At 43.9% G+C, this 25,966-nt stretch overlaps 1 protein-coding gene across 6 annotated transcripts in view; it reads right to left on the minus strand.

The window, feature by feature from the left end:
• Window positions 1-25,966, minus strand: part of LOC135509364 (myocyte-specific enhancer factor 2A-like) — a 97,487-nt gene that overhangs the window by 33,022 nt on the left and 38,499 nt on the right. For all 6 annotated transcript variants that reach the window (XM_064929969.1, XM_064929968.1, XM_064929970.1 and 3 more), the window contains 2 exons: window positions 21,962-22,159; window positions 8,848-9,051 (listed from right to left, as the gene is read on the minus strand). In XM_064929969.1, the coding sequence (XP_064786041.1) occupies window positions 8,848-9,051; window positions 21,962-22,015 (258 nt within the window). In that variant the 5' untranslated portion in view covers window positions 22,016-22,159. The remainder of the gene's footprint in view (window positions 1-8,847; window positions 9,052-21,961; window positions 22,160-25,966) is intronic.

Here is a 25,966-nt window from a genome sequence, read left to right on the forward strand (position 1 = left end):
AGTGCTGGAGTACAGTGCCAAAACATTTATCACTGTCCCAATACTTTTGGAGCTCACTGTATTTTTGCATTTTGTATGATACAGTAAATTACGAATTTGTAAGTACTTAAGATCCTGGATTGCACCTTTAAATGACTTTCCTGGGATACACAGCAACAGCAACACTCAAGCACCTGTACTGAACTGGATACAGACAGCAGAGATGTAGGTAAATAGCCCTTTGCTTCATTTTTCAAATCAAATCCATTACCTAAATATGAATATTAGAACAAAATAAAATATTAAAGATAAGCCTAAATACGTGTTCAGGGCTGACCCTTGCATTTCCATTTCAAGTCACATTTGCAGAGCACGTTCCCAGACACTGACGGCCTCAGTCTTTATAGTATGAATGTATGGGGAGAAATTGACACTTCTATTCATATCCTACTCACTACAGACCAATCCCATAAAGAATCCTGTTGCGACAAATATATCAACACAGAGATGGCTTCTGAGATAAAGTCGCCAATACAGTTTATCAGATACTAAATATTACAGTTATAATATCTCACCATGCATAGTACTCTACCAAACCCCCTCTATGGATATAATTATACAAACCAGGCATAGGAAGAAATTATTTAATGTATCATAGGTTATAAAAGTGAAGGGGAAAGCAAATGAATGTCATTTTAATAAAGCTTGAGAGCCCAAAAGTACATATTTGTTTTTCTGCTGGAATATTAAAGTTGGGATCGGCTGGTGTATCAGAATGCCCTGAATCTACTTTAATACATCTATGTCAATAGAACTAACATTTGACTGAGCTTAAGGTGTATTTCTAATATCATGGATGCTCAGAGAGAGAGCTGTAGCTGTATAGCAGTAAGGATGAGAAGGTGCTGCTGAAGAAAACAGATGAGGAATTTAGACCATGAGGTAAACTAGTCACAACATATGATGAAGTACAACTTATGGGAACATATCAAATTCAGTGATGGCACTATAAAGATGACAAGGCTGCTCAGACTGCCTAACATTACTTTGTTAGATATACTGTATGCTTAAACTGAGGAAGAGAGTACTGCCCAATGCGCTCTGAAATCTTGCCCGATTATATCACTTTGCAGGCAGTGTAACCCTGATGTATAGTGTGGACATTGTATGTAGAATAAGTTTAGTAAAAACATGTGTTAATTAGGGGAAGTGGGCTTTTAGATTCTCCCTCCAAGCGACCTTACGCAGACGAGCCAGTGCAGCTAACTATGCGTACCCTTCAGCCATCTCAAATGTCAAACAAGGCTTTAGTGGACCACAGAGGGATTCTGGGCACTGGCCAACCCAAAGTCAAGTCACTACGTTAAGCACTTGCCAATTAAAATGTAATATTGTCTTTTGTGTTGTCATCTGTGCATATCAAACATAAATTAGGCCCCTGACCCCTTTTAGATTAATCTTTCAAACTTGGTTAATCATCCAGGATTGGGCAAGTCAGTGACATCACTGGAGCGTGAGGTACATATGTGGGATCTTAATTTGAGCCACTGTGCTACAGCAGGAATAAATCCTGCAGCAACAGGAAATTATCATTATTATGTGGATTATAATAGACATGTTTGTAAGGGGTGATACACTTTTCGTCAGGGCAAATCAAGTCTGACAGTTCAAACTTTAGCCTTTTTTAAAAACTCAAATACACTACAAGTTTGAATTTCATGCTGGGTGGGAAAATTCTCTGTGGCAAAAGAGTGATCAAATGATCAAATGAAGATCCTACATCTGTAAGTGCCATGATCCATGTGATGCCAGTAACTTTAAGGCAGGGGAATCTTCTCAGTACATGGCAGCTCTATGTTCTCCTGGGAGGCAACACTGTGTCATAATATGATACGGTATGGTGATTACTGACTGTTCATGACTCACACAAAATGTCTGAAATTGAAACCAAGTATTCAATTTAGACTGAAGCTTGGATTTTTTTACACCTTTGTCTTGTTTTATTGAGACAAATACTGTTAGGTGCATGTTTACAGCAGACTTCATTGTATGCACTACTTTCTACTGAACATCGACTACAAAATCCTGTTTCACACCTACCAAGCTATCCACAACTCTGGACCCAAGTGCCTGTCTGATCTCATTCTACCCTCCTGCCCCACACACACCCTTTACTCCTTCATGTCTGTCCCCCTTGTCAGCCCCGCAGCAGACTAAACACTATGGGTAACAAGGCTTTCAGTTGCACGGCTCCACGGCTGTGGAACGCACTTCCAGACACTATTAGGGCTGAGTCTCTTCCAGACACTATTAGGGCTGAGTCTCTTCCAGACACTATTAGGGCTGCAGAGTCTCTGGCCTCCTCTAAGACACAGCTCAAGGCAGTGCTGTTCAGGAAAGCCTTGAAGGACCTCTGCTATTTCTGTTCTCGTGTCCTCCGGATCTGGCCACACCTGTATATAGCTTTGATTGTTGTTAATATTATTATTATTATTTGTATTACTGTTATTATATGTTCCAGAAAGCCAGCCCTCTGGAGGAGTGATTTGTATGAGAGAATTCAGGAGTGGTGACAGCTTCTCTCTGTGCCAGCCAGGGCCTCATGTGACTGTCCCCATTATCTTGGAATGTCACAACTATAGATACACAAGCCTGAATCTGTCTCTGATGCTCCACAGAGGGAGCCACTAGGCGTTTGATGTTTATTACAATGTGCTTACTCACTAAGCCTAAGTCAACAAGAGTATGGTCATAATATTCAACAAAGACTAGCACCATCTCACGGTAGAACGCTTTTTCAACTATTCATTTCTATGATTGATTCCTGCATTTCAGGAACAGTTGTGTGTATACAAGTATTACCTGGGAAGCCTTGGTGTGGTTACTTGGATTGGAGAGATAAACTAAAATGAAAGGATTAATGTTTCCATCATATCATCACTGCATTATGTGGGCCATTGAAGTGCAGTGGTTGGGCATAAATACATAGCATGTCATGCCGTTGCAAGGTGTCTGGTGTCCACTGCCTGAGAAGCATGATTCATCCCCATAAATGAAAGGAATACATCTTGTCAAGTGCCAAGAGTCAAAGTGAGCAACGTATTTGTCTATTTGAGGACTACATCGTTAAATTGATAGCTCCACTATAATAAAATGAAAGAATTTCCATCATGATTTTTGCCTAATCAAATAAAGCATCTGTATTTTGATGGGTAGAATGAAGGGTTTGAAACAGAGGCTTTCCTTTCCCTCTCTTCCTCTCGCTCTTTCTGTGCAGACAATTTTCTTCACATTCACGTTCTCCGCAGAAGCACCGGGAGGAAGATAATTGATCAATCAGGCAAATTGAACAGTCTGGACGGCTAGCCCACCATAGCAGATGTGCCAATTTGCATTCATTAAGACAGAGATGAGTCTTAATCACTGTACTGGATTTGATTGACAACATAAACAGCCCCTGTCTCAAATCCTGGGACCACTGCTTTTTATAGCTCTTTTCTATATTTTAAATAGTCATTTCTATATGCAATGGCATTTGTTTTATGATCCACTGCCAATGGCAAATGTGGTTACTATAAGCAGGCTTAGTGGTGAAAGAGCGGAGTGATTTAAATGAAACGTAGTGGAGGAAAGAGAAAAGCAGGCCCAATAGACCTGACATTATGAAATGGTCAGGATTTACATATATCTTTGGATTATCATTCTGAATGGTGAGTGCCATTCATCATAATAGATGATCATTGAAAGTAACAATACTAATAAATCTAGAGTCATTTATACGCTCATTCTTTCACTGAATGAGTTGTTTACCCTTAGAACACTCAACAATGACAAATGTGCTTTTGGACATGAATAATTTAACAAAGATGGCCTCCCTAATGTCGCATGGGAGATAAAGGTGAATTTGCATATGACTGCTCTTACTTACTGTCACACCCTGACCATAGTTTGCTTTGTATGTTTCTATGTTTTGTTTGGTCAGGGTGTGATCTGAGTGGGCATTCTATGTTGTGTGTCTAGTTTGTCTGTTTCTGTGTTTGGCCTGATATGGTTCTCAATCAGAGGCAGGTGTTAGTCATTGTCTCTGATTGGGAACCATATTTAGGTAGCCTGTTTGGTGTTGGGTTTTTGTGGGTGATTGTCTCCTGTGTCAGTGTTTGTTCCGCACGGGACTGTTTCGGGTTTACACGTTTGTTGTTTTTATAGTTTATTCATGTATAGTTTTCTTATTAAAAACAAACATGAATTTCAACCACGCTGCATTTTGGTCCTCCTCTCCTTCGACGGAAGAATCCCGTTCCACTTACTCCACAAGACGGGCATGTAAAAAGACAAACAAAGAAAGTGTAGTCCGGCTCTTTACAAGCCCAGGCAGCTATTTGAGTAAAACTGCAGTTCCAAATTTGATTAAGGACATTATTACTAGCCTGGACTAAAGTGTAGCCTACCAGTTGTGTTTAAACTGGTACAGCTGTATAATCCCATGCAATTATATCCACATCCCCTATTTTATGAGATTACTTTAAATGTGTTCAGTCAATGTCAATTTCGTTTAAATGCAAACTTGATTAATCCAAGCATTGCTGCAAACCGTAATTGTGTTGAAATGCTCTAAAGAAAAGCACAGATGGACATTCCTGTGAAGTTGATTTCAGGGAATTGCAGCGAGACAGTGAGGAGTCTGTATTCAGAGTTGCAGTAGAAGGTTATAGAATAGCTAAAGGAAGATTTCATTAGTTGGGGAGGAAGAGGAGAAGGGATGATTTGATTATTTTAATTACCTACAGCAGCATTTTCATTTGAGGTACAAATAGAATTCAATAATAAACACAACAACACTGTAGGACAGCACCCAAATCCAGACATGAACAGCAGTGATCTACTATACAGGGTAGTATGACATATGCAAGCTGGTCTGTGTTTCTTTATCACAGTGATATTAATCCAGTTGAAATGCATTTGATCTGTACATCAGCCTTAATACAGATTCTCAGATAAAAGGTTCACAGGTTTCTCAACTCAGTTCAGCAAACTAAAGAAAGGGTACCAGAAACTAAAATGATCCTGTAAAAGAAAACGTTCCTTCTCAACTTGCCCGTGTTCACTCAGCACAGGAAAACGGCATGGCAAGGAATGACGTTTTCTCTGGCAATATATGTTCTATAAAGTCCTTAGAGACCCAGACAGACTTGCCGTAACCTCTGAGGAAAGGAAACAGTACATCAATCCATCCAGCATAGCTACTCAGTAAATAAAAGGTTGCTCTGAGAGCCGGGTCTTTGAAAGGTGAGACGCAGATGAGATCAGATGGGAACAGGGAGACTTCTAATCAGACGGAGAAGTGGACGTGATCCACAAAGGGAGATTTCATGCAACAGTTCACCTGTCGCCCGGAGTGTTGCTGCAGTTCAGACCACCACACACCGCACACACATTTATGCTCAGGCACAGCGATCTGAGCCTGCTGCTCTGGTCTCCACAGCGAGCCAAGTTTGAGACAAAATCCATAGCCCTCCACTGGGTTATCAAACTGTGCCCCAGGCATGTCTCCATCTGAGGAAAACACGGCAATTGCTCTCCCACACTGCAAGGCCCAGCCTTTATCTACAGATGGTACTACTGAGCAGGAATGTGACCTTTGATTTGGCTTCGCACATGGAATTGGAACGTATGCTGCCCAATGAAAACTCAGAAAGGATTTGCTTGGCCTCATTTGCTCACCTGCAAGGCAGGCTGTGTGGCAATTATCAGTTTAATGCCATTTCTACATTTAGAGGAGTGTCAGGGTGAGTGTCTCCATGTGAGACACATCACTACAGAGACCAGTGGAGGCTGCTGAGGGGAGGATGGCTCATAATAATGTCTGGAACAGAGTAAATGGAATGGCATCAAACACATGGAAACCATGTGTTTGATGTATTTGATACCATTCCACTTATTCCACTCCAGCCATTACCATGAGTCCGTCCTCCCCAATTAAGGTGCCACCAACCTCCTGTGACAGAGAGAAAGTGAAAGACACAGAGAGGGAGGGAGTGAGATAGATCTATCCATTATAGACAGACCCATTCTGTGCTTCTCTCACCCATTTACGCTAAGAAGGGAACTATTGCTTCATTCGGCGTGCAGTCATCCTTTATTCCAATGACACTGACTACACCCAGATAGAGAAGCAGCAGACAGATAGACATTCAGATCATGGCATAAAATACAATTTGTGCTTTTGTTATTTCAAAAGGATAGTCCGTGTTTTAATGACAAATCTATTGGCAATCTCTGTGTTCTGTAAGAACGAAAGGACATTCTGACATTCTGAACATTTAATTAGTCTTTTATTGAAGACGCCACCTGGCTTTCTCTATATAAACACTTCACAACAGGATGCAGCCAACAGCCTGGGCTAGATCAGATAAGCCCACAGCAGACACTGAGCTCTATCTAACGGCTCTGACATTTGCTCTTGTGCCGCAGAACTTTTTGGAACAGTGAATGGTGGGTAGTGTGGAAATGTTCAGAATTGGAGCCTGGACAGGCCTGGTTACTTCTGCTCTGCTTCTTCACTTCTGAACCTTGGCCACATAGCCAGCAGGGTTGGAGGGATTTGCACATATCTGCACAGATGCTGGCCGAGTGAGCAGGGACAACACTGCATTGTTCTCCCCTTTCGATCGCGCCGCAAGAGCAGGGCAGAATCCTTGCGAGTGGCTAGAGGGGCTATGAGGGACATGAACAGATCGCCACCAGCTTGTACTACACACTACACTTCAGTTAGTGGCAGTGCCCCCTAGAGATGACACTGTGTGCCCTGCAGAGTACAGTACATGACATTTACAAGATATAGCTAACATATACATCAATAAACTACAATGGCAAAAGGCATACACTACTGTACTGTAGAATCTGTACGGGAATCTCTACAAAAAGGAAACGCCTATTTATTAAGAGCAAATGCTGGATCCTCTTCCATCTGTGAGAAACAGTTTTAGTTGTTGTGCTTTGGTCCTGATGAATCCAAGAAGGACTCCCGAGTCACGGCAGAAAACAATCATAGGGTCACTTTTACATAATTGTGGAGTGTGTCCATGTATTTTTAATGCAGGTGAGACCCTGCTTAGCTCAGAGGGAGAGAGATCAGGGCCCCTGGTGGGGGAGTGAGGCTGCTGGATGCCAGAGCACTGTTTTGCAGCTCTGCCAAGCAGGTAATTTACTAGCAGCAGTACCATGAATAAAATATACCAGGCACAGCTGACTCCTTTCATGCTATTGGATGCTAAGTGAAAGACTTTTAAAAACATGGGATTCTTGGAATTTATGTATCATTCTCTGTATCCCTTTCCTGCAGTCAAATGACTAGTGGCCTCATTTTTCATAATTTCATAATACACGCAGATAATTAGGTGTTTCTATGTCAAACGGTTTTGTTATATTTCTTCTGTGATGTATATAAAGAATAATATTGGGATACAAACTCAAAATTGAATAAATTTCAACTCTATATCTGAATTGGTACAGGTGTCCTCTTTGTTTAAGCCCATAACCATGTGTGTGAGGGGTATGCTTTTGTTTCAAAGTAGATTTGTTTAAGACTATCAAGAAACCCTGATTTAGCCCACCACAGTAAAAAGTTAAACTCCTGATGTCTCTTTGTCGGACAGAGTAATAATAAGGTCCAGTGCCTTCAGAAACTATTCCCACATCTTGCATTTTTTCACATTTTGTTGTATTATAAAGTGGGATGAAAATGTATTTAATTGTAATTTTTGTCGACGATCTATAAAAATGACTCTGTAATGTCAAAGTGGAAGAAAAATTATATATTGTTTCTATTAATTAATGGAAAATTAAACACGATTATAAACTGGGTGGTTCAAGCCCTGAATGCTGATTGGCTGACAGCTGTGGTATCTCAGATCGTATACCACGGGTATGACAAAACATTTATTTTTACTGCTCTAATTACGTTAGCAACCAGTTTATAATAGCAATAAGGCATCTCGGGGTTTGTGCTTAAGAATAGCCCTTGGCCGTGGTATATTGGCCATATACCACACCCCTTTGGGCCTTATTGCTTAAATATATCTTGATTAGATACGTAATTCAACCCCCAAAGTCAATACCTGATAGAATCACCGTTGGCAGCAATGACAGCGGAGAGTCTTTCTGGGTAAGTCTCTAAGAGCTTTACACACCTGGCACAAAATTGTGGCATAAAACGTCTAAAATCTTACAGTCTGCAAAGGCCTTTAGTGAAGAATTAAGACACTCGCTTCAGAAAACAGGTTCTGAATAGGCTGAAAAACCACAAGTACGTCAGTAAGAGGTATTTGTATCCAGAAGGATCACATAATCACCCCCATTTTCTTTTCAGTGATGCTCTTGGCCGACAGATTAGGTAGGCTGGCATAACAAGTGGGTTCTTCTTCTTCTGTGAGTGTTTGGGCATGTAGACGGATACTAGCTGCCAGGAAGACCAAGTGCTGCCGGAATTCTCTCCAACACTCTTAGAGCCAATATGAATCTCTAAAGTATGTTCACTACACAATGCTGTGTAATGAAACCTAACATTTAAAGACTTTTTGTCTTAAATGGTGGTATAATAATTCTGCCATTCATCCATGCATGTATCTACAGTACAGTATCTGGGGGAAACAGGGTTTCCATACTGTTTGGACAAACTACTGAGTGTAGGCCTGTGCTGAACTCATCTCTCATAGCTTATCAGAGGCTGCAGACGTCCTCTGCCTGACTGGTAACTCAAAGGAAACTGTTACCGGCCCTTCAGTTTCCATTGACCAAACAGTGTATTTTCCAACATAAGCATATACATGGTTTCATTCCATGGCACAGTGAAAATGTGAAGCCACTCACCTCGACAATGTCAGAGTTAGTTCTGCTCTCGTGGGGCTCGTTGTACTCAGTGTATTTGAGCAGGACCTTGTCCATGTCTGTGCTCGCATACTGAAAGAGTTTGTTTGAGCTGTTGAATATGATCAGGGCTATCTCACAGTCACATAGAACACTGAGCTCATAGGCCTTCTTCATTAGCCCAAACTTCCTCTTCGTGAAGGTAACCTGAGGAGACACAGACCAACATCATCAGTTACACACAGAACAAAACCAGATTCAAAAATTACTATTCAAATCCAAAAAATATGCATAAATAAATCCACACAGAATTGAGTATGCATGTATTAAAGACGGTGCTTAAACAGAATTGGAAATGATGTTGAACAGCAGCCTGAGGGTGTTTTTACTGCTTCGATAAGGGGTCAGGCTGCAGCTGCAAAGTTTCAGAACTAAAAATAAGACACTTTCCTATCTCCATCTCTCATAATACACAAGTCATAAGTGTATCCCTTTAGGAAAACTACAGTGAGGATATGAGGCTGGTGTGACTGGTTAGCAGGCCAGAGGTCAGGCAGTGTAAAGTCATGTAGCGGTTCAGTAAGCTGAATCAGGGCATTGGGAACAGGGATCCATACATTACATTAGCTCCTGACTCCATGTACGGTACGGACAGTGGTCCCTCCCTGCCCCTGCATCACTCTGCCTGTAACATGAGCCCACAGACGGGACTGCAGGTCATGCATCACTCTGCCTGTAACATGAGCCCACAGACGGGACTGTAGGTCATGCATCACTCTGCCTGTAACATGAGCCCACAGACGGGACTGCAGGTCATGCATCACTCTGCCTGTAACATGAGCCCACAGACGGGACTGTAGGTCATGCATCACTCTGCCTGTAACATGAGCCCACAGACAGGACTGTAGGTCATGCATCACTCTGCCTGTAACATGAGCCCACAGACGGGACTGTAGGTCATGCATCACTCTGCCTGTAACACGAGCCCACAGACGGGACTGTAGGTCATGCATCACTCTGCCTGTAACATGAGCCCACAGACGGGACTGTAGGTCATGCATCACTCTGCCTGTAACATGAGCCCACAGACGGGACTGTAGGTCATGCATCACTCTGCCTGTAACATGAGCCCACAGACGGGACTGTAGGTCATGCATCACTCTGCCTGTAACATGAGCCCACAGACGGGACTGCAGGTCATGCATCACTCTGCCTGTAACACGAGCCCACAGACGGGACTGCAGGTCATGCATCACTCTGCCTGTAACATGAGCCCACAGACGGGACTGCAGGTCATGCATCACTCCAGTGGTACTGACACCTAACCCTCTCTGCAGACTTTCTGTCCTGCATCTCTCAGCTCTGTCTCTGTGGTTTCTTGTACCTGATACACATGTCATTATGTAACACTGCGTTATTGCCTTTGCAGTACTGTATGCTATGACCCTCTTTCATTGTAAAACCTGATCCAGGCAAACAGGGAAACAAGGAGAACATACAAGCTGTTCTGTAATGTTGTTTATGTGAAACACCTCCTCAATAGCATTTATGCAAGCTTATCATCCTCACAGTGTGCATCATGTAAAGTGCATTCAGTTACAGTACACTGAGAGCTATGCTATGGATATGCCAGTGAAAGCTGTGCTTCAGGCCAAAGGAGAGTGAATGTGTCTGTATTCACTTCTGCCAATTTCACTGACCTACTAAGAGGAGCTGAGCAGATGAGCTGGCTTTGTTCAACTTTAATTGGTCACAGCTTGCGGCTACCCTCATTTAAAATGGCATAATGCAATATAGTCCTATGAGTTGCATAGCTTATCTGTCTCCACTCAGACAGTGGGGTCACTCCAACTGTGAAAAATGAATTTCAAATGTTCCACACTACAGGTAATTACACAGGTCCATTATAAATCTGGGAGACACACAGACCCATTCCACATGTAATTTGACAGTCACTGCTCCCACGTCAGGTGTGGACATGATGACAAAACCAAATACCAGAATGACATTCCCTAAAATGACATATTTTAATAGTATGAGTTGGAAGTCTTAGAACATGTTAAAGGCCCAGTGCCGTCAAAATTCTGTTTTTTCCTGTGTTTTGTATCATGTTGTACAACAGCTGATGAAACTAACACTGTAAAAGTGTGTTATTTCCTGACAGTTGCTGGTTGAAAATACAATCTACACAGGACCTTCTAATGAGCAGGTTTTTTATTATTATAATTATTTTTTTTACCCCCTTTTTCTCCCCAATTATTAGTTACAGACTTGTCCCATCCCTGCAACTCCTGTACAGACTCGGGAGAGGCGAAGGTCGAGACTCTCTGCTCACTTAACCCAGAAGCCAGCCGCACCAATGTGTCAGATGAACCACTGTACACCTGGAGACTGTGTCAGTGTGCTCTGTTCCCGGCCCGCCACAGGAGTCGCTAGAGCACAAAGAGACAAGGACAACCCGGCCGGCCACACCCTCCCCTAACCCGGACGACGCTGGGCCAATTGTGAGTCGCCTCATGGATCTCCCGGTCGCGGCCAGCTGAGGCACAGCCCGGTATCAAACCAGAAAATGCAGTAACGCAGCTAGCACTGCGATGCAGTGCCTTAGAACGCCACTCCACTCGGGAGACCCTAATGAGCAGGTTTTGCATGCGTGGAGTTTCGGCTTGCCTGGTGACATCACAGACATCGCAGTAAATTAGTTAATTAGTTAATAGACCAAAAAAGAGAGTTCCACCACTTTTCAACCTCATATACATTATCTCCAGCACCATACCAGTGTCTGCATATGTGAAAATGGTATGTTTCTATGGTCTGTGGTTAAATACATAAGAACGGTCCTAAACAATGCTTGTACGTGACAGGGTAGGACTAAAAGTACGAAAATGATTTTCAAAACCTGCAACAAGTTTCCAGCCAAACGGAATGTATTGTCTTGCTCCCCACGTCACTGTGAATCTCATAGTGTTTCAAAATCACCGCTTTGGCTTTTGATGATGTCATCAGGTTGAACTTTCTTACTTTAGATTTTTTTCAACAAAACATAGTGCGCCATTTTCACATATGCAAACACTGGTGATGTACTGGAGATAATGAAAACGATGTAGAAAATGTTTGTAATTGCCTATTAAATGTTACCCAGAAATGATTTGATATTGATGTAAAAACATCTGCATTCACAGTAAGTTGGACATATGGATGTATACGAGTCCTGCTGGAGAGCAACTCCTCTATATTTTTGTTTTGTGCATGTCATAGTGCTTATTTGTGCTGTGGAGGTAATACGCTCCATGAGGTCAGACAAGGGTATGTGCAGTCTTTGTATCCTTGGTCCACAGAGGACCATTCCCCACTCCGTTCTCATCAGACCTGACTATAACACAGTCCAGTAGGCTACAGTAGTTCCTGGTGCAGGTTAATGGACCTGTGTGTGACAGGTCAAGCCACCTGACAATGACCTCCCTTGACTCACACTCCTTCTCAGAGCTGCTTGCTTGCTTACTTGTTTGTTTAATCGGCTGGAAAGCACGGACTGTCATGTGGGGAAATGATTAACAAATGGACTGCATTTTAGCAGATGAGTATGTCTGCTAAGCTAAGCCATGGAGAGAGGGAGCATTACCTTTCAGCAGGAAGCAGGAAGCTAACCCTGGGTGAATGAACTGAACTGGTGAGCTGGGACATTGTTCCACCTGGTTGGGCTGGCTCTCGGTGTGCTGAGTGGAAGAGCAGGGCCACAGCGCTGTGCTGACCCAGGCTCCTGCTTCATTTCACCCAGAGGAGCACAGAGACCCTGCTTCGTTCCGCATCGCCCCTGCAGAGCCAGCTGCTTACCCTTAAAGAGGCGTGTTCCCTATTCTATTGTACTGTCTGTATCCTTGCACTGACTGGACACACTGTAGGATGCATGTCTGACATGGTTTCTGCTCTGTATGCCCTGATCAAAGAAGAGAATACAGACATGGCAAACAATATGTCCACATACTGTGCTTCATACTAATGTACAACAAGGTATATCTTCATCATAAAAAAGTTCTTAGATGCAGCGAGACCAAGCCCTTTGTGTCATGACTATCAGTAGCCTACACCACAGAGTTGAGTCCTTGCTGAGGCGTGGGCCTTTGGGTTGACACCCCCCAGCCACTGTCCTCTATGGGGTGACTGCCTGGTGAGACAGTGGAAAACCACAGACATGCTTGAGGTCACGTGGGCTCGTCTGTATGCAGGGTTTTCTATTGCTCACCGCGTCAAAGACACCCACACACATAGGCACCATTCTATGGGTTCCTCGAGAATTTGGATGGTGCTTCAAGTGTAATGATTATGCTTAGTTAATGTACTGTCTAATTCGAGCAATGACAGTGACAGCGAAAGTAGAATCCACTGTAAATCATGTGGAACAAACTACTTTAGGGTACCACAAGTTACTAGTGTGCTACTGTTATCCTCTGCCAAGCAATCAACTGCAAATATAGAAAAAATCTAATGACTCAACTATTTTAAACTCTAAATATAAAATGGATCCATTTCTCCAACTTTCTGCAGCCTTTGATAAGGTCATTATAATAACCCACACAATGCCTAGCAGACAGACAGTAATTATATTAGCATTTCTCACCTGATTGTGTGCCTGGCTGAAAACCTTGACCTTTTCAGATTCTCTCTCACTGCTAGTGACGAGCTGGGGGTGCTAATTCTGCTCTCATAGAAAACTTTCTCCAACTACTTTTCCTTCAGGTCTCCACCCCTCATCCTATCTATGAACTGCATGCCTCAGGCATTGTGCTTCCGAAATTCTCCATTGACAACTGTAGTCAGTAATTAAATGTGGGAAGATGAACGAAGAGGATGTTCAATAGAATGTTTAGCTTGGTCAAGTGGTTTTATGTGTTGAACTACTATACTGTATAGCATTTGTTGCCAGAGATCAAGCTGAGTGCATGGTCATCTTGCTCTGCCATGATATGAACTGAATACCTACATGATCCTGTCTCCAGAGAATGACAATGATGGAGGGACCTGTCACTCGTCGGGTCTATCAATTTCCAGGAGTCAACATGACAAACAGGCCATCAGGGCTGGCTTTGGGGTGATAGAGGTGATGCCGACCCATTGAGGGAAAAGGGAGATGGAACTCCATGTCCACTCTAATGGTCTCCATTGCAGACAGGGGTGTGGGAGGATTGGTAGGCTTGGTTGGCTGCAGAGCATGTGTGCCCTGACACTAGCTGGGAGAGTGACCCTGGCTCCTTGGCTGTACAGTACTAGGCACAAGGCCTTCCCTCCTGTCCTGTCTGGCTGGATCAGCTCTCACAGGGAAGATGGACAGCTTCAGGACCCCTGTGCCAATGGACCACCGCAGGACCAAGAGGCCTGACCCACCAGCTGGGCTTGACCTTGGAACCCAAGTGGACAATCCTTCCCATTAGACCACAAGAAAAGAGCCCACCACTCCGACCTCCTCTGATAGGTCTATATTGATACTGGAGTTTACACGGCTGCGCCGGTGAGAGGACTGGTGCTAGAAAATAATGTAATTATCATTCCTTATTGGTCGTAATTTGAATTATTAAATTCATAAGAGTCTGTCTGTCCTGATGGGTAGAAAAGGATGAATAATCTCATTGGCTCTGCTTTTCAATCTGACAACAGGAGCAGACCATTATACGTCCCTCACAAACCTCTTGCTAATACTTCACCATTGGAAAACAAAACATAATTTTCACTGTTTCACATATAGCTGCTACCCTCTCATTTGTAAGGCAGTTAAACACGATATTTTTTCAAACATGCGTCATAGATGCACTCCACCTAGCCTCCCCTGTTTTCCACCACTTCACCTTCCTTTATTCCCTCTCCATTCTCTACCAACAAGGTTTTTACCTGTTAAATAAATAATGGAGTTGGCCCTGGAGCTTTCAGAGTTTCAGAGTGGGGAGAGAAAGAGATGAAAAATAGAGATGTGCTTTGCTGCTCCCTGGTGAGAGAGGGAGAGGGAGAGGGGGAGAGAGAGAGAGAGAGAGAGAGAGAGAGAGAGAGAGAGAGAGAGAGAGAGAGGGACATAGGGAGAGGGAAAGAGAGAGCAGCACTGTGCCCACAGCAAGGGCAGGCAACCCTCCACCCAGCAGAAAAATCATCAAACTTTTAATGACTTGGGCAATTACCCCCAGTGAGCCTGCTTAATGGCATCCAGAGGACGTCATTAGACACGAGGAGCTAACTACGTAGCGTTCCCTGGGCCAGACACAGCCAGTCACACTTTTTTCTTACAGTAGTGAATGCAAACATTTTCATACTTTATCATAACTGGTCCCCCATGAGAATTGAACCCACAACACTGCCTTTGCAAGCACTGTGCTCTACCAACTGAGCCACCACTAAACAAGGTCACTCTGTACCTTCCAATGTCCTTTCACTGGGAGGGAGTCCCCAGCACACGCTGCTACTAAAAAGCCCCACCGTCTCCTCCATGGCCTCTCACATAGTCTTTGTCTCCTAGTACAACATAACAATCACAACACAATCAGGCCACAAAGTTTCTCTGTCTGAAAGGCACTTCTCATCAGGTCATGTGAGGCAAATTATATTATTAAATCAGATTCCCCCTCAGGGAATCATCTCAGAACATTCCCCTACTCTTGAATTATTCAGCCAGATTCTCTAAATGAGACAGGTGTGTGTTATCATTTGGAGTATTAATTGTAGGGTGGTGCACTTGGGTAAATCAGGCCTTTCACTGGCTGGGCTGAGCTGAGGATTGATCCATCCATAGTGATTCTGTTGTCGAGCTCCATTATAGAATTCATTGTTTACACAGGTTTGCAATTAGTATGTCAGGCAGGCTGTTCTGCTCAGTGAGACTGGCTGAGCTGAGGTTTCTGCCTGACAGGACCTCAGCCACCATCTTTCATACACCTAGAGTATGAAGAGAAGGAACGCAGTAGAACCAAGGGGGGGACCTAGGGTGAGCAAAATAAAATAATTCTAAGTTCATGAAATCTATTCATGAAAAAGTGATTTGGTTATTAATACATTTTAGAGAATTGACAGATGAGTCAATCCAGAGGAAAGCAAAGAAACTTCCTAGAAATTACATAGTTCTGCAGAGCTCTGCCTGAGCTCTGCATGGGCTCTGCCTGAGCTCTGCCATGGGCTCTGCCTGAGCTCTGCATTTGGCTCTGCCTGAGCTCTGCCTGAGCTCTGCATGGGCTCTGCCTGCATGGGCTCTGCCTGAGCTCTGCATGGGCTCTGCATGGCTCTGCTCTGCCATTTGGCTCTGCCTGAGCTCTGCTGCTCTGCCTGAGCTCTGCATGGGCTCTGCATGGGCTCTGCATGGGCTCTGCATGGGCTCTGCATGGGCTCTGCCTGAGCTCTGCATGGGCTCTGCATGGGCTCTGCCTGAGCTCTGCATGGGCTCTGCATGGGCTCTGCCGGAGCTCTGCCTGAGCTCTGCATGGGCTCTTGAGGCTAATCTTTCTGCCATAAAGCGTGAAAGGTCAACAACCCTTCCAGAGCACTTTAAGTATTGATGTTAGGAGAACACCCCTGCTGCTGTCCCCGTGCAGCGTCCTGTATTAGCACACTATTTAATTAGGAATTACGGCAAATTTCAAACATGTTTCTATGCTCCTAAACCCCTCTGACGCATTATTGGACTGTCTGTCAAAGTGGGAGAGCGAGGTAGAGCTAGAGCAAGGTAGAGCGAGGTAGAGCTAGAGCAAGGTAGAGCGAGGTAGAGCTAGAGCAAGGTAGAGCGAGGTAGAGCTAGAGCGAAAGCTACATCACCAGGTTATGCAGCCCCCCACTCTCACTGCAGTGCTAGATAGGACTTTGTGGAATAATGCAAATCTATGAAAAATATAAACATCCTGTCACAGAAATGACTAAATTCTGGAAGTCCAATCGATTGTGAGATATGGCATATACATTTTATGTGATAAACTTGGGCCACTGGTTCACAATTTGACCTTTTCTGAGACCTCTGCCAAGCAAGGAGGGAGAGGCGGGAGAGGCGGAGAGGCGAATGTTGAGAGCCGTAAGTCCTCCAAAACACAACCCAACCAAGCAGCACTGCGACACAAGGCCCACTTAACCCAGCCACACCAATGTGTTGGAGGAAACACCGTACACCTGGCGACTGTGTCAGCGTGCACTGCACCCGGCCCACCGCTGGAGCTGCTAGTGCACAAGGACATCCCTGCCGGCCAAACCCTCCCTAACCCGGATGACGCTGGGCTAATTGTGTGCCTCCCCATGGGTCTCCCAGTCGGCTGCGACAGAGCCTGGACTCGAACCCAGACTCTAACGTGGTACTGCAATGCAGTATCTTAGACCACTGCGCCACTCGGGAGGCTGACAATGACCTTATAATGTATTTGTGTGGCTACGATGCCATCTTTAGAGGCCAACATTTTCTGCTTGGTTTCTGGTGCATTGAAAAACAAATGAAATAGACTACTACCAAGGTCTGGTGATGCTTCTGACAATATAGTAAAAGGCGTGTTGTGTTGGGTGATGTGCTAAAGTCTGTAGGCCATTTTGAAAACTGCCGGTGTGTTGTGTTTATGAGGAGTCCCCTCCTGTGTGTGCTGTTGCATGAGATGACTGCTGTTTCCTCCTTGCTTGGCAGAGATCTCAGAAAATGTAAAAATGTGAACCCGCGACCCAAATGTATTATTTAAAATGTATATGCCATATCTCACAATCGACTGGACTTCCTGAATTTAGTATTTTTTCGCTGTGACAAAACTTTTATATTTTCTGCATACTTGCGCTGTAGTGAATGGGGGGCTGTGTATCCCTGTGAACGAGCTCCGAGTGATAAAGGTGCACACTTTGACAGACAGTCCTACAACAAGTCAGAGGGGTTTAGAAACATAGTGACATTTTAGAAATATGTCGTTATTCCCCAATTAAGGCTATGAATACGGATTGCTGGCCATGCGGATAAAGATTGTAACTGTCTTCTGATAATGAGCCTGAATGCTAATGACCATTCCCCCTTGGTTAGGAGCACACCCCAGGGAAAGGGGACTGTGTGTTTCATGGTCCATAGAGAGAAGATACACACACATCACATTATCATGGTGAAATTTTATTGTAGCAGCACTCCCAGTGTTTTCACAGTGTGCCCTATTCTCATAGAAGAGTAATGGCAGCGCCTGGGCTCTTCTGATAACCATTCTGGGAGATGAAGAAGTGTGACATTTCAAAATCCTATTGTGAAAAAAAAGGCAACGGTAAACATGTCGTCCCCCACGAATGATGCAGCGACCCCCTTAGGCCAATCAGTGTAATTTTGTAAATGATGGACCTCTATGGTAAGACGCATCATGTGAGAATGCTATTCATTGACTACAGCTCAGCGTTCAACACCATAGTCCCATCAAAGTTCATCACAAAGCTAAGGATCCTGGGACTAAACACCTCCCCCTGCAACTGGATCCTGGACTTCCTGATGGGTCAGCCCCCAGGTGGTGAGGATAGGTAGCAACACATCTGCCACGCTAATCCTCAACACTGGAGCCCCCCAGGGGTGCATACACAGTCCCCTCCTGTACTCCCTGTTCAGTCACAACTGCATGGCCAGGCACGACTCCAACACCATCATTAAGTTTGCAGACGACACAACAGTGGTTGGCCTGATCACCGACAACAACGAGACAGCCTATAGGGAGGAGGTCAGAGACCTGGCCGGGTGGTGCCAGAATGACAACTTATCCCTCAACGTAACCAAGACTAAGGAGATGATTGTGGACTACAGGAAAAGGAGGACTGAGCATGCCCCCATTCTCATCGACGGGGCTGTAATGGAGCAGGTTGAGAGCTTCAAGTTCCTTGGTGTCCACATCACCAACGAACTAGAATGGTACAAACATCCAAGACAGCCGTGAAGAGGGCAAGGCAAAGCTTATTCTTATTCTGTAATTTTTTATCATAGGTACACTTCAACTGTGAGAGACAGAATCTAAAACACAAATCCAGAAAATCACATTGTATGATTTTTAAGTCATTAATTTGCATTTTATTGCATGACATAAGTATTTGATACATCAGAAAATCAGAACTTAATATTTGGTACAGAAACATTTGTTTGCAATTATAGAGATCATACATTTCCTGTAGTTCTTGACCAGGTTTGCACACACTGCAGCAGGGATTTTGGCCCACAATCTCCCGATACTTCAGGTTTCGGGGCTATCGCTGGGCAATACGGACTTTCAGCTCCCTCCAAAGATGTTCTATTAGGTTCAGGTCTGGAGACTGGCTAGGCCACTCCAGGACCTTGAGATGCTTCTTACGGAGCCACTCCTCAGTTGCCCTGGCTGTGTGTTTCGGGTCGTTGTCATGCTGGAAGACCCAGCCACGACCCATCTTCAATGCTCTTACTGAGGGAAGGAGGTTGTTGGCCAAGATCTTGCGATACATGGCCCCATCCATCATCCCCTCAATACGGTGCAGTCGTCCTGTCCCCTTTGCAGAAAAGCATCCCCAAAGAATGATGTTTCCACCTCCATGCTTCACGGTTGGGATGGTATTCTTGGGGTTGTACTCATCCTTCTTCCTTCAAACACGGCGAGTGGAGTTTAGACCAAAAAGCTCTATTTTTGTCTCATCAGACGACATGAACTTCTCCCATTCCTCCTCTGGATCATCCAGATGGTCATTGGCAAACTTCAGGCGGGCCTGGACATGCGTTGGCTTGAGCAGGGGGACCTCCATAACGGCGTAGTGTATTACTAATGGTTTTCTTTGAGACTGTGGTCCCAGCTCTCTTCAGGTCATTGACCAGGTCCTGCCGTGTAGTTATGGGCTGATCCCTCACCTTCCTCATGATCATTGATGCCCCACGAGGTGAGATCTTGCATGGAGCCCCAGACCGAGGGTGATTGACCGTCATCTTGAACTTCTTCCATTTTTTAATAATTGCGCCAACAGTTGTTGCCTTCTCACCAAGCTGCTTGCCTATTGTCCTGTAGTGTACCTATGATAAAAACTACAGACCTCTACATGCTTTGTAAGTAGGAAAACCTGCAAAATCGGGAGTGTATCAAATACTTGTTCTCCCCACTGTACATACTACCTCAATTGGCCGAACCAACCAGTGCCCCCGCACATTGGCTAGCCGGCTATCTGCATTGTGTCCTGCCACCCACCACCCGCCAACCCCTCTTTTACACCACTGCTACTCTCTGTTCATCATATATGCATAATCCCTTTAACCATATCCACATGTACATACTACCTCAATCAGCCTGACTAACCGGTGCCTGTATATAGCCTCGCTACTGTTATTTTTCACTGTCTTTTTACTGTTGTTTTTATTTATTTACTTACCTATTGTTCACCTAATACCTTTTTTGCCCTGTTGGTTAGAGCCTGTAAGTAAGCATTTCACTGTAAGGTTGTATTCGGAGCATGTGACAAATCAACTTTGATTTGATTTGATCATTCACGCAAGTTTCATCAAAATCGAGCCAATGGTATCTGAGATATCGCGTTGGTTAGCTAGACTGATTATCCTGAGGGTTCACAGCCAATTTAGCAATCAGAAACAACCTGAACTGATGTTGTCGCTTACTTCCTTTTCCATTTTTGCTGATGTCACAGGTCAGTGCAGATGGTGCAGATAATAAAGCTCTGGCAGGAGCCTGCTCTCACCTGGACTGCTATTTGGATCCCACCCAGAAGCAGGTGTTATGCTGATAATTGGCCCATCATGTAGATTTTGGTTTCTCACTTGGCTGAGCTGCATCCCACACAGTAACAGTCAGAGACACGGGGGGAGCGGGAGCAGCATTGAGGAGAAGGGGCATGAGGTCTCATGTTATCACCCTCAGGAGGGTGAGCAAAACCTCAATTCGCTTTCTGTGTGCATGGCATAAAAGTTGTTTCACCCACTAGAGAGTGCAAATGATATTTTGAGAGGGTGCGAATAGGATAAATCCTATTGGATCGGGCTCAAAGACCACGTCTCCATACTTTATCATGGGTAATGCAAAATATCAAACACATTGCTGTTCACAGGAATACCTACTACCTGACATATATCTACATATTCTGCATATGTAATGCAAAGATAAGAAAACTCTAGGGATTTCGGTTCTCCACAGATACAGTCGGCCTCAGACAGTGGTTGAGCAGACAGGATGGTACTGTACTGTTTAAGCGGGTTATATTTAGCGTGAGCAGGCAAACAGAGTGAATTCCAGGGCAGGCCTCTCCTCTCTGTGGCTGGCCAGTACCAGATCCATGGCAGTTAGAGTTGAGGGAGAGAAGGGTGCTCTGTGTCCGGCTAACTGACCCACCCTACTAATGAGAGGGTGGTGTGGTGCAGTGGCTGCTCCTAATTACTACCAAGCAGCTGCAACCGCATGGAGCCGCGCGGAGCCCAGCGAGGGGCCCTGTCAGGCCAAGGGACAAGCCCTCCAGTGTGGAGAGGCCGCAGTCGCCCCACTTCGCCCCGCTCACTGCTCAGTGTTCTGGGTTCACTCCCACGCCAAGCAGCCCCCGCTGCAGCCTGCTATACTACTGCTGCTGCCTCATCAACTTCTCCTGCTGAAATTGCAGGGTAGCGGGGGAATCATGTCTGTAAATAATGCTGCACTGACAAAAAAATGTCATGGTTCTTGTTTATCCGGCTGGGGACTTTCTGTTCAGATTCATATTGTCACTGACAGCAGCTTCAGTTCCATAGAACAGGTATCCTATCCAAAATATTACCCAATATAGAAATGGCATTTTACTCCAACCCTTAAACTGGAGAGATATACTTTCTCTTAAAGGACTGGATAATGTTAATTTATTACAAACAATAAATGGTGTTTATTGGATTGAAAATACTTGAGTCACCAATTCACTCCAGAGAAAAGTGCTACCTCAAATAGAAATGGTTGCTATATGAAAACATACAATCCTGTCAGTGGGCACAGTCCCTGTCAAGAATTCACCACAGGTGGTAAGCGGTGAGAAGACAACTCCTGTTTTCAACTCCAAGCGGAACAACACTTTTGGCCTCAGGTAGACAAGTGGGAGTAGCCTGCTGCCATTGGGTTGTGTGTGGAGAGAGGTGCATCTTTATGCTGAGTGGAGGGCAGGGGAGAGGGGTGACACTGACCTGCCTGTTCCTCTCATCCATGATCCTGGTGATCTGTATCTTCTTCCGTCCCATCTCTGCGTTCTGTACGGTCTCTCTGACACCTCAAGAATATCAGAAAAACTACCGAGCTCGTCTTCTTCCTTATCTCCTAGCACATTGTACAACACTCTCTCTTCTCTCTCTCTGGCTCTGTCGTTTTCGTGACCACACCACAATCTGCAGGGAGAGAGAGAGAGAGAGAGAGAGAGAGAGAGAGAGAGAGAGAGAGAGAGAGGGAGAGAGAGAGAGAGAGAGAGAGAGAACAGAGTTAACATAACATCCAGTGATCTCTTCTCAGGCACAACAAAGCAGCCAATGGCTCTGTGTTCCATTCCCTGACACATACAGAGAGGTTATGAGACAGACAGAAGAACATGATGGCACCTTATCTCCTCACCTGCACTTCCACAGCAGCTGGAGCCACTGTCAGAACACTTCAGACTTAAAGGAGAAACCGTTCGGAAAATGCTAAACGCAATTTATAAGTTCATCTGCTCTTTAGTGTTGAATAGGCCTGATTCGGAACCAATGATAAAAGTACCTTTCAAGAGCTTTTCATACATAAGTGTGAAATTATCTTTTCCATTTTATGTGAGAAATGACTGCATTAAGCTCTTACTGAAGCACAAGTTGCCATGTGGAGCTGGTGTTGACTCCCAACCAAGTCAATGTCTACTGGGTATATCTGGCTTTGATCTTTAAGCCTAACAACCAGTAGCAGGATGACATAATTACAAAGCTTTAACAACAAAAAATGTTTCCTATTCTCTCTCGCTCTCTGTGTCTGTCTTACTCTCATATGTACACCAGTAGTCAGTCAAAAGTTTTCCTAAGATGCCTGTGAAGACCGAGCACAGAGCTCCACTCTTCCTTGGCCAAAGCTTTTGATACGGTAGACCATTCCATTCTTGTGGGCCGGCTAAGGAGTATTGGTGTCTCTGAGGGGACTTTGGCTTGGTTTGCTAACTACCTCTCTCAAAGAGTGCAGTGTTTAAAGTCAGAACATCTGCTGTCTCAGACACTGCCTTTCCCCAAAGGTGTACCCCAAGGCTCGATCCTAGACCCCATGCTCTTCTCAATTTACATAAAGAACATAGCCCAGGCAGCAGAAAGCTCTCTCATCCATTTGTATGCAGATGATACAGTTTTATATTCATCTGGCCCCTCTCTGGATTTTATGTTAAACACTCTACATCAAAGCTTTCTTAGTGTCCAACAAGCTTTCTCTGCCCTTAACCTTGTTCTGAACACCTGCAAAACAATGGTCACACACATCCCTAAGTCGCTCGTATTTTCAATTCGCTGCAGCTAGCAACTGGAACGAGCTGCAACAAACACTCAAACTGGACAGTTTTATCTCAATCTCTTCATTCCAAAACTCAATCATGGAAACTCTTACTGACAGTTGTGGCTGCTTTGCGTGATGTATTATTGTCTCTACCTTCTTGCCCTTTGTGCTGTTGTCTGTGCCCAATCATGTTTGTACCATGTGTTGTCATGTGTTGCTGCCATGCTATATTATTGTCTTAGGTCTCTCTTTATGTAGTGTTGTGTTGTCTCTCTTGTCATGATGTGTTTTATCCTTTATTTTTATTTGATTTATTTTTAATCCCAGCCCCTGTTCCCGCAGGAGGCCTTTTGCCTTTTGGTAGGAAGTCATTGTAAATAAGAATTTGTTCTTAACTGACTTGCCTAGTTAAATAAAGGTTAAATAAATAAAAAACATGTTTTTAAATTCCTCATCTGATCCAGGCCGCTGCCAGCTATGCTCTTCAGAAGATTAAGAGTACACCCAGTCAGGTTTAAATCCTCTGAGGTGGGTGAGGTAGTTCCCACGTGAGGTACTCTGTAACCTGCCAACCTGGTCACTGGTTCAGACTCCAGCAGGCCCGGTGAACTTTGATCTCTGTTCTATGAGAGATAGATATCTCCATGAAAGAGCATTCATCACTGACACATGGATATAATTTACAAGCAAATGGAAAAATGCTTATATTTCCTTTAGAAAATAACCTCTGGGCAAGGTTAACATTGTAGTATTCAGCCTCGGTCCAGCAGAGATACAGTTAGCACCATAGACCAAAACGCAGTGAGAGCTGACTAACATCATGGGACCAGAAATGGCCAGTTCCAGTGGCACACAGTAATTTTAGGCTTTGAGACACTGGCATTATAGTGTCTGGCTGTCTGAATCTAACCACTGTTAGGCAAACTCAACATGAGATCACCTAGCCAACAACCCCCAACCCACGCATGGCTGTCCACAGTAAGGAAACTAACTACGCAAACCCCCTTGAAGAATTTCCCTAAACCACATCACAACAAGTCGGTGAGAACGACAGTGTTCTTTTTCATTCACTGTTTCCAAATACTCCTACTGACACTTTTTCTACTGGTGTGTCTGTATGAGTGTGTATTTCTGTCCGTCTCTCTCGCTTTGAAGAACAGTTGACTTGCTTTTCTTGACACTACTGTACAATTGTAGGCCTACATCTGAAGACAGTGAAACACACACATTCCACCCTTGTCTCTAAACTGTGAAAGGATCTGTCATAGCAGTCTAGTACAGTGCAGGTTCTTGTGGCATAATGCCTTGTGCCATGACATTTCTGTTACGTAAATATGAGGTGACAAGCTGAGGTCCCTCAGACACCAGGTTTGCTACTGCACTCTGCTTGGTACAGCTACTATCTGAACAAAACACAGAAATAGATTTCCTTATTCTATCTGTAAATCAAATCAAAAATCACATGTCATTTGCCACATGCACCGAATACAACGGGAACCTGCTTACTTATAAGCCCTTATCCAAAAATGCAGTTTTAAGAAAAATAAGAGTTAAGAAAATGTTTACTAAATCATTATTATTATTATTATTTTTAAACACAATAAAATAACAATAATAAGGCTATATACAGGCTATATACAGGATGTAGTTGGATCATTTTTGCTGGGTAGGAATAACATTTAACACAGTAAAAGTTTGATTTTAGCATAATAAAGGTGTTATGAATCTATGCATAACAACTGGTGGATGTTAAAGCATGTTCTCAAAAGAGACAGCAGATGGGAGACAGACAATCAACACCTGTACTGTTTTTATTTTCTTCTTCACTGATGCATTATGTATCAGTACATCTGTAGCATGTGTCGATTACTAAACCTTTTCACATAGCTGCCTAAACATAAAAAAAGTCTAAGTAAAAAGTACGTCAAAGTTCATCCATAACTGAACTAAAATAAATGCTTGTGGGTTAACTGCTTGATGGATGTGAAGTCAACTTGTTCACAGGTGTAAGAGTTACAGTTGAAATCGGTTACATACACTTAGGTTGGAGTCATTAAAACTCGTTTTTCAACCACTCCACAAATTTCTTGTTAACAAACTAGTTTTGGCAATTCGGTTAGGACATCTACTTTGTGCATGACACAAGTCATTTTTCCAACAATTGTTTACAGACAGATTATTTCACTTATAATTCACTGTATCACAATTCCAGTGGTCAGAAGTTGACATACACTAAGTTGACTGTGCCTTTAAACAGCTTGGAAAATTCCAGAAGATGATGTCATGGCTTTAGAAGCTTCTGATAGGCTAATTGACATAATTTGAGTCAATTGGAGGTGTACCTGTGGATGTATTTCAAGGCCTACCTTCCAACTCAGTGCCTCTTTGCTTGACATCATTGGAAAATCAAAAGAAATCAGCCAAGACCTCAGACAAAAAATTGTAGACCTCCACAAGTCTGGTTAATCCTTGAGAGCAATTTCCAAACGCCTGAAGGTACCACGTTCATCTGTACAAACAATAGTACGCAAGTATAAACACCATGGGACCACGCAGCCGTCATACCGCACAGGAAGGAGACGCGTTCTGGCTCCTAGAGATGAAAGTATTTTGGTGCGAAAAGTGCAAATCAATCCCACAACAACAGCAAAGGACCTTGTGAAGATGCTGGAGGAAACAGGTACCTATCAGGTATC

The sequence above is a fragment of the Oncorhynchus masou genome, chromosome 22 (genome assembly GCF_036934945.1).
Source record: "Oncorhynchus masou masou isolate Uvic2021 chromosome 22, UVic_Omas_1.1, whole genome shotgun sequence".
In the NCBI taxonomy this organism is placed as follows: domain Eukaryota; kingdom Metazoa; phylum Chordata; class Actinopteri; order Salmoniformes; family Salmonidae; genus Oncorhynchus; species Oncorhynchus masou.